This window comes from Cucurbita maxima, unplaced genomic scaffold (assembly GCF_002738345.1).
Source record: "Cucurbita maxima cultivar Rimu unplaced genomic scaffold, Cmax_1.0 Cma_Scf00001, whole genome shotgun sequence".
Lineage (NCBI taxonomy): Eukaryota > Viridiplantae > Streptophyta > Magnoliopsida > Cucurbitales > Cucurbitaceae > Cucurbita > Cucurbita maxima.
Window position 1 is genome coordinate 7,434,967 of NW_019272017.1, and position 9,877 is coordinate 7,444,843.

Below are 9,877 nucleotides of genomic sequence, written 5' to 3' on the forward strand. Positions count from 1 at the left end.
TTTTTTTTTTGTTTTTTTTTTTTTTTTTTTTTTTTTTTTTTTTTTTTTTTTTTTTTTTTTTTTTTTTTTTTTTGGTAGGGTTAGCAGTACCACAATTTGGCATCCAGTTTTAGTTTTACTTTTCTTTGGTAGGTTTCCACGTTTTAGTTTTACACTTGATGCCTTTTAGGATTGTTCCCTGGAAACTAGACTGCATGTTTTATTTCTAACTAGAGATGTTAGAACTTGATGTATGACAGTTGAAAGAGAGAAGCAAAAGAAAGTGAAAAGAGTGAAAAAGTGAGCAGAGGCTCAATCAAATTGCATAATGTTTAATTCATCCATGTCTTAAGAGCTTTGCCTTTTTTTATATGTTTTCAAATAGGATGCATGCAAAACATTTTACTTGCTACAACTATGATATTTGTTGCATTTTCTCTTGAATTTCGCATTTTCCCATGTAATATGCGTTATATAATCCATTTGGGAATTATATATCCTGCATGCTCCATTTTACATCTTGCACTAATTTGGATATAATTGGAGATTAGCTTTGCATTATTTGAGGTCACTGCATGTCTAAATATTTGTTTCATGGGTTCACTATTTTTAAGTGCCTATTTTTGTCAGGGTTTTACATTTCCAGTGAGGGCATACTTTTTGGAAGATGTGTTAGAAGTAACTGGCTATAAGTTGACATCTTTCAACCAAATTGATGATTATGGCCAAGAGAAAACGTGGAAAACACAGAAACAATTAGTTCCACGAAAAAGGAAAAACCAAATCACTACTCTTGTTGAGGCATGTACATCATTTTTCTCACATTTGTTTGTCTTTTGCCATTTCTTTGAAGTTTGAATATTTTTTGCCTGCATTTGAATAAATGAATATTAACAATGGCGATAATCTTAAATATTTGATAGTTTCCATTAATGCATTTTCTTCGGTACTAGTTTGTGTGGCTCTAGTTTGTGTGGCTCGTAAGAAGTTCAATATAATACAAGAGCTTGTTACACTAGAACATTCCAATTTTTAAATTTAAGTTGGTTTCGTACTTTGTTTGAGTAGCGGCCAATTTATTGTAGCTTTATCAGTTGTTTTTTGTCATGATCTGTTTTCTTGGAGTCAAGGTAGAAGGTAAACTCTGAGCCTAAGTGGTTTGAATTTATGAATGGATGAGAAAAAATCCCTTCAGATAGTTGTAAAGCCTGATTAAAGATGAAGAAATCGAATGGGGATTCATCTCCTAGAAATGAAGGGATTGGATTTTGACGAAAAAGTCTTCGCTGAAATTTTTATTTAGATGTCGCAAAAGATTTTTCGAGAAAGAGTTGGGAATATGAAGTTTCTAATGTGATCTCTGAATTTTAAGAAGTTTTAAAATGGTCAAGGGCATGAATTTAATCAACATATCCATGCATTTAGATTGGTTAGATCATATTGCCCACGTACATACCTTTTACTATATTCTTTCATCTTGAGCACATCAATTAATAATTTTCCCATTAGATATGAGTTGCATGCATAAAAAATTGGATTTGATAATAACATCCAATGAGTAGAAGTACCTGTGTAGTTGTATCTCTTGAAGGTTTGTGCTACGATACAGTGTGGTCTATCTCACTTTGTTTCTCTTACTTAGGATGCTCTTGATAAATCAACCCTGGGAAATTACAGTTCAAACACACGAGATTCTCTCTCATCCTGGATGCCTGATTGCATAGGTTTTAATCTTATTGAGGCTGTTTTGTGCCACATATGTCGTAAGGAGCGACCTGGTGCAGTTTTGGTATTCCTGACTGGATGGGAGGATATTAGCAGTTTGAGGGATCAACTGAAAGCTCATCCACTTTTAGGAGATCCAAACAGGGTTTTGCTTTTGACGTGCCATGGTTCAATGGCAACATCTGAACAGGTTGGTTGGTTTATTTATTTTTCCGAGTGTATTGTAAAACTTCGTAGATTTCTTCTGTTGTAATATTTTTGAATTATCAAGGTCATGGTGTAGAAAGAGAAAAAAAAAAAAAAAAGAGCATTACTGGAACAATTTGCCAGCTTCCGTTGTATTGAAATTTTCTTCACTATACTGCTGAAAATGTTTTCGGAGACAATTGATAATTATTACCATTGATCTCTCTCTCTCTCTCTCTCTATGAACCACTTGTTTCTTGAAATTCTCACCATTTCTTTTCCGTTTCTACAGAGACTCATATTTGAGAAACCTCCTCAGAACGTCCGCAAAGTAGTTCTTGCCACTAATATGGCAGAGGCAAGCATCACAATAAATGATGTTGTTTTTGTTATTGACTGTGGAAAGGCAAAAGAAACCACGTATGATGCGTTAAACAATACACCTTGTCTATTACCTTCATGGATATCACAGGCATCTGCTCGGCAAGTAAGTCAACTTTCTTTCCTATATTTTTCAATTATATCACTTCTTTAAACTATTACTGAGAAAATATGTAATTTTATGAGATTCACAACCAAATTTTCTGAATGAAATTATTTGTTCCTTAAGATGCTTTGAAGAAATGCCTTGATTTGACCCTGGAGAATTTTATATTTTAACAGCGTTGTATCCTTTTTTTTTTTGGGGGGGCGGGGGGGGGGGTCAAAGTCTGCTCTTGTACTTTTGACTAGTGATGTCCACCGAGCGGGACTGGGTTCCCAGTCCTCATCGCCGCCACCTATTTCATTCTCCATCCTCGCAAAATTTCCCATTTATTTTAGTGGGGATCAAGTTCCCTATGGGGAAATTTTTCTCCATTATTATTCTTATAAAAAATAGTCATTTTTAAAAACTTAATGTATATTTTTTATTTTTCAATATTAATTGGTGTGGTTAGAAATTGGAGTTGAATCACTTTTTTTTTTTGTAAAGTATTATTTGTTTTCCAAATCATTTCACCTACCATAGTAAACAAAATATAAAATTAATTTATGTCTATGTTATAAGAACAAAATTTGATAACATGATTTTCATATATAAGAAAACAACACCAAAAGATAGTGATTGATTTTTTCTCGATTAATAAATTAATAGTTGAATAAACAATAATGATAATGAATGTGACGAAAACAAAACAATCTAATTGACATAAAATAAATTAGTCCAATTAGTACAATAACCTAATCCAAATATTAAAAATATTTGTTTATTACAAAAATGGATTGAACTCAAAACATAAAACTCATATGGAACTTGAAGTGGAATTTAGAAAGCTTCTTCCTCTTATATATAAGAACTTGGAGTGGGATTTAGAAAGTCTCTTTTTGATATTATATTTATATTAAGTGGGGCGGGTCAGGGAATTGGGTGGGGATGGAGAATATAATCTCCGTCCCCCGCCTCATTTATCTAACAGAGAAAAATCTCTCCTCATTCCCTCTCCTAAAATTCCTCTGCCTCCTAAAATTCCTCTGCCTCGTTATGGGTGGGTGTCTGGGGTCGATCTTTTGATAATGGTTCTTTGTTGCAGAGAAGGGGACGGGCTGGCCGTGTTCAACCTGGAAAATGTTATCATCTTTACCCAAAATGTGTTTTTGCAGCATTTTCTGAGTATCAACTTCCTGAACTTTTGAGAACTCCACTGAATTCCCTCTGCCTTCAAATAAAAAGTCTGCAGGTTCCGAGTGTAGGAGAATTCTTGTCATCTGCTCTACAGCCACCAGAGCCCTTGGCTGTAAGTTACTTTGTGTATCTCTTTTTTTTTTTGTTGATCAGTTGTTCGTTCTCTTTTACAGAAGATTCCATTCATAAATGAGAACAGGGGCTCATTTGTTATTTGACAGGTACAAAATGCCATTGGTTTTCTAAAGATGATTGGGGCATTTGATGAGAAGGAAAACTTGTCAAATCTCGGTTAGTTGTTCTTCTTGCATGATATTATAAACATATTATTCTGATCCCATTACTCAGTTTTTTCCATCTTCAACCTCCTTCTTTTGAATAGGAAAATTTTTGTCAATGCTTCCCGTTGACCCTAAGCTAGGAAAAATGCTGGTTATGGGTGCTATCTTCCATTGCTTTGATCCTATCCTTACTATAGTTTCCGGCCTTAGTGTCAGAGATCCTTTTCTTCTGCCTCAGGACAAAAAAGATGTAAGTATCATTTTATTAAAGTATGCTTAAATTACGCTGTTTGTAACTAATTCTTCCATGCTTTAATAGATATTGGGTGGCTGTTTGTAATTAATTATTCCTTTGAGGAAAAGATAATTTGGAACTCTACCCTCGCACCCAATATGCACTTGGCCACATGCACACCCATCAAGTAGAATTTGCAGGTTTACATTGTTGTTTCCGTGATTCAGTTAGCTGGGACAGCCAAGGCTAGATTTTCTGCAAAGGACTACAGTGATCATATGGCACTTGTTCGTGCTTACGAGGGATGGAAAGATGCAGAAAGAGAAGGGTCATCCTATGAGTACTGCTGGAGGAACTTTCTCTCTGCCCAAACACTTCAGGCAATTGATTCCCTTAGAAGACAGTTTAGCTTCATTCTAAAGGATGCAGGAATAGTTGAGTTAGATGGTAGCACGAGCAATAAGTTAAGCCATAACCAGTCTCTTGTTCGTGCAATCATTTGTTCTGGTCTCTTTCCTGGCGTAGCATCTGTTGTGGTAAATGAAACTAATTTCTGTAGAGACGCCTGTTTAATCATTCTTTTCCTCCTCTCCTGAGTATTTCTTTTCATGTATATGCAGCACAGAGAGACTTCCATGTCTTTCAAAACCATGGATGATGGCCAGGTCTTACTATATGCGGTAAGTCTGAAATTGGCAGCCCCTTGCGTTAACTACCTGTATATTGACACAAGTATTTTCTATTTATACTTTTCATTTGAATGCATTTAGTTGCACTTTCTGTGATTGTGTCTTAGACATCTGAACTGCAGTCAGAAAAAGGATTTAGCATCAAGTAAAAGCTGCTATTAAATATATTATCTAATTGGGATCTTATCCAACAACACAATTTTTCATGAATACTCCCCAATATTGTTCAATTCCATGGAATGAGGATAGCTCTTAGCCTCTATTGTATAACATCAACATAATGAAGTCTAAACAAAGATCCAACGTATAACACCACTATAATGAGATCCAAACAAGACATTGTGTATCCAGTTGTAAAGAATATTTATTTCTATAATAATTCTTATTTTTCTAAGGAAAAAAAATCATTGAAATTTGCCAACCACTATCACAACGATTCTTGGTAATTATGCAAATTTGACTGCCTTTATTATAGTAGTATATTTGGTTCACTAAGCACCACCCATTTATTTCATTTGACATTTTTTGTTATATGTACCAATACTTGCAACTTACATGCCTTTCTCCAGTAGGATTTTTTAATTTATTTGCTTGCATATAATTGCTGGAAGAGTGTGGCTGCACCAGAAATTACACGAGAGGATATTTATACTGATTCTAGTTTGCAATGTGCATACATCATATTTTTGTTTGCAGTATCTACATGTGATAGTTGTTGGCTTTGCATTTTCTGATTAAGACTTTGAACCTTTGTGGATATTTAATTAGACTTCTAGAAGTTATTAGTTTCGGATCCTCTTTATCAAACATTTGTTTTGATTACAGATATTCTGTGCTTTATTACTATATGTTGCATTGTCATGGTAGGTTTAATTGAAGTTTCAAATAAGTATGATTTGTAAAAGTTCTGGAATTTCAAATCCATTATTTTGTTGAACGCTTCTGTGTTGTAGTAATCCAACATTTCAATGATTCTGCTTCAGAATTCTGTAAATGCGCGTTATGATACAATTCCCTTCCCATGGCTGGTATTCGGCGAGAAAGTGAAGGTCAACACGGTTTTCTTACGAGATTCCACTGGCATATCTGATTCGATGCTGATTCTTTTTGGTGGAGCAGTGAAATGTGGTGTACAGGTGATCTATCCTGGGTCTGCACTTTTTGTGAAAGATTTTCATTTTTCTGGTGTCTAAGACCATTCACATCTCCTTTTCAGGCTGGTCATTTGAAAATGTTGAATGGCTACATTGAATTCTTTATGGATTCTAGTTTGGCGGAATGCTATTTGCAACTCAAAGAAGAACTTGATAAGCTTATTGAAAACAAAGTAAGTTTCATTTGAGAATCATTTCCGCTATTAGATCTAATTATATCATCACAAGTATGGAATTCATATCTCAACCGCTAGTACTATTCAACAGATAATGACATATGATTCCGCTGGTCAATCTTTCTACTCCTTATGCTGCAAGTCAGTTCACCAGTGGCACTAATGTTTTGAGAAGTAATGCATGTTAAAATTTTACCGATTACTACATAGTTTGTCCATAAATTGCTACCAAGAAAATTACTGGAAAGCATGGAGATCTTCATTTTATGGTGAAGTTTATAATGAAAATGGTCAAAAAGTCAATGCTCCTTCGTTTGGGTAAAGTTTATTCCTACTTCTGTGTCGTGGCCCTAGTTTATTATCTGAACATATTGTTTGATTAGGATATTAGTTCAAAGATAAATCCTGCTCCCCAGTTTTAGAAAAGGTAAGTTAATTTGAGGTTGTGTCATTTCAGCTTCAGAATCCGGGGCTCGATATTCTCAAGGAAGGCAAGTATCTTGTTCTTTCTGTTCAAGAGTTGGTGTCCGGTGACCAATGTGAAGGGAGATTTGTCTTCGGTCGGGAAAGTAGGAAGCAAGTGTCTACCGACGACAAATTCACAAGGGATGGCTCCAACCCAAAGAGCTTGCTACAAACCTTGCTAATGAGGGCAGGACATTCTCCTCCAAAATACAAAACCAAACACCTCAAAACAAATGAGTTCAGGGCGCTGGTAGAGTTTAAGGGAATGCAATTTGTCGGGAAGCCTAAGAAAAACAAGCAGCTTGCAGAGAGGGATGCTGCCATAGAGGCTCTAGCTTGGTTGACACACACCTCTGACAACAACACTAATTCAGACGACGACTCTCCTATTGATGTAACTGATAACATGCTAAAACTCCTTGGCAAACGAAGGCGGTCTAAAGGTCGCCCTGGTTATTGACATGATAAGAGAGAAGCAAATTGTTCTCCAGTTGCAAGTTCTAGTCTCCTTCAACTAGCAGCAGACGGATTTGCTTCAACTTAAGTGTCTAAAAGTTCCTACTGAGCTTGCCTGTTGTATGTGCATAAGGACTCACAGAACTTTGACTCCGTGCTGCTGAGTAAGAGAACGAGATATGGTCTTTGAGGTAATATGCAGAACAAGCTTACATAGGCATGGAAGCATGATATCCTGATAACTTATTTATAGCATTGATGGAGCTGGTGTATAGCTCTCAAAATTTAGGAGACTGAGTGAGCTAGGATAGATGTGTTTATTTGGGACTTTGTCTGGTTTTATGTATGATTAAATATTCTCCCTCCCCAAGCTGCCACCCTGTGTAACATATTTGAGTTTTGATATATAGGCTGGTTTAACAACATAATACTAAAATTGCAATTTTTATGTTCCTCAAGCTGGATAAATTCTCGATACATTCTCTATAGCTTAATGATATTGTTTCGGGATAATCCTTTATTTATTTACTACTAATCAATTAAGAATTTTTAGATGTACTAGTACTACCATAGAAATTATGCCGAAATTGAGTTGAATATACTACCTTTAATTTATATCGGAACCTTACTCTTAACCCGATTAATGAAAAAAAGAGTTAAATTCAAAATATCACCCCAAAAAAAACCAAAAATGTTTCAATAAGCGCACACCAATCTTTTATTTTTTATATAATTCATTCAGTATGTGGAGATTAATTATTGGTGAAAAAATAGGCATAAAGTTGGTGGGTGTTGGATTCTTCACAAAGGGAAAGGATTTATGCATTCACAATTGATTCACAGAATAATCAATATGATGTAACCCTTCAAACTCAGATTTAAAGCTGAAAATAGTGTTTTTATAATATTCTAAAATTTAAAATATTATATATGGAGGGAGAATATTAACCCTAATTTTTACTCTAAATTTAAATTTTAGAAAAAAAATTAGTTTTTTCCTAAAAGCTTAATTTCATCTCATTAAATTGTAATTAACTTATTTTTTCTATTCTAAGAAAGTTACTACCTACCTAACATCCTCATTATTATCCTCATTATTATTAAGGTGAAAATATTCATTTAAAATATTTCTAAATTTAAGTAAATGTAATAATTTTTATTATTCATTTGCTAATTTTAATAACCAGAAAGTAAATACTTTATTTATAAATGTTGGTGTTACATTAACACTTATAAAAAAAATTTATTCTCGATTTTAAGATAAATATTCGATCGAAAAAAGGAAACTTAGCGATGATCTTTGAGTGGAACCCCATTAGGGATTAGATTAAAGTGAAGTAAAAGCTTGGATTCTTTTTGTTAACTCTAAAGTGTATATATTTCTTTATGTTTTTATAATAATAATAATAAACCTAAACTCAACTTTGGAATCTTTTCATTGTTCCAAAAGTTTTCAAATTAATATTCCATTTGATCTTCTTACATAGTATATATATAATTAAAATTACGAATTATTAAATAAATAATTTTTTTTAGGTCGAGTCAACAATACTTTAAAATTACACTAAATTTTTTCGTCTACTATTTAAATCTTATTTTAAAAGGTCTTCACAATTATCACGAGACAAAATGAATTAAAAATTAATTATTTAAAAAGTTTTGATGGGTGAAAAATATTATTATTTTAATTTAATTTTATAAATTCAAATTTGGTTGGATTTTTAATATATATTTTTAAAATTAATTTGAATTTTGTAGCTAACTATGTTATGCTTATGTAATGCTTGGTATTATTATGTTTTAATATCTATTTAAAGCGCACATTATAAACGTAATACCATATACTAATTTAAAGAATTAAAATATATTCTCATCAAATCTAAAAAGTGAATAATTATTTGATATTAATATAATTAAACCATTTTTACCACTCAAATTATTATTATTATTATTATTATTATTATTAAAGTTGGCCTATAATTCGAGTTGGAGGGAACCAAACTTTATATTAAAATAATAATAATAATAATAATAAAAGAAAAAGTGCTTAAGCATTTATACCTTTTTTTATTTACATTATTTAATTTTTTCTGTAAATATTCTGATTTAAAGAGAAAATTTGTTGATTTTCAATTGCAAATTTTAGAAATTAAATGTTCCATTTAGGGTTCTCAAAATGAATTTGAATAATTAGATTATTTTTTATTAAAATATTGTATTTATGTAACAAATAATTTGTTTTTAAAAAAATGTTTATTAGAAAAATATTTTAATAAATGTTAGAATTAATAAATAGTAGAACTAGAATGAAAATAATAATAATTTTTCTATAGATGAAGTAAAAATAAATAATAGCGAGTGTTAACATAATGGTTTGAGAAGTCTGATATTCGAGGAAGATTTTGAAATGGCAACTCAATTGTTAATGATGTCGCTCAACATGCTCGATGCACCAACATTTTAAGATTTGGACTGATAGCTACCCACCTAAGATTAGGTGTTCATAGGGTAGAGTCGGTGAAGCCTTTCTGATCTTGCTTCGACATGCTCGATGTACCAACATTTTAAGAATTGGACCGATAACTACCCACCTAAGATTGGAGGTGTTCATAGGGTAGAGTCGGGGAGGCCTTCTCTGCCGTAGCCGTGATCATCCTTCCAATTTTTTATTTTTATTTTTATAAAAGTATTATTAAAAACTTTCTAAAATCATTATTTAAAGAGAAAATCGAATGAAAATTATTTTCTAGTTTTTTTTAGTATAATAAATAAATATGAAATGAAGTATGGGGTAAAAAGTATTGGAATAAAAATTAACTTCTACAGCGAAGTAAAAAGTAAAAAAAAAAAAAAAAAAAAAAAAAAAAA

The 9,877-nt window shown here is 32.5% G+C and overlaps 2 protein-coding genes across 2 annotated transcripts in view; one reads left to right on the forward strand and one right to left on the reverse strand.

Annotated features, from left to right (window-relative positions):
- LOC111487514 (DExH-box ATP-dependent RNA helicase DExH3) overlaps nt 1-7,434 on the forward strand; it is a 12,920-nt gene extending 5,486 nt beyond the window's left edge. Inside the window, exons 9-19 of the mRNA XM_023135327.1 lie at nt 610-780; nt 1,622-1,894; nt 2,183-2,377; nt 3,462-3,665; nt 3,775-3,844; nt 3,936-4,084; nt 4,297-4,605; nt 4,690-4,749; nt 5,742-5,894; nt 5,975-6,085; nt 6,546-7,434. Coding sequence (XP_022991095.1) covers nt 610-780; nt 1,622-1,894; nt 2,183-2,377; nt 3,462-3,665; nt 3,775-3,844; nt 3,936-4,084; nt 4,297-4,605; nt 4,690-4,749; nt 5,742-5,894; nt 5,975-6,085; nt 6,546-7,013 — 2,163 coding nt within the window. The 3' untranslated portion in view covers nt 7,014-7,434. The remainder of the gene's footprint in view (nt 1-609; nt 781-1,621; nt 1,895-2,182; nt 2,378-3,461; nt 3,666-3,774; nt 3,845-3,935; nt 4,085-4,296; nt 4,606-4,689; nt 4,750-5,741; nt 5,895-5,974; nt 6,086-6,545) is intronic.
- Nucleotides 7,435-9,794: 2,360 nt separating this feature from the next.
- LOC111485083 (heavy metal-associated isoprenylated plant protein 20-like) overlaps nt 9,795-9,877 on the reverse strand; it is a 2,212-nt gene continuing 2,129 nt past the window's right edge. Inside the window, exon 6 of the mRNA XM_023131825.1 lies at nt 9,795-9,869. The gene's annotated coding sequence lies outside the window, so the exon portion shown is untranslated. The remainder of the gene's footprint in view (nt 9,870-9,877) is intronic.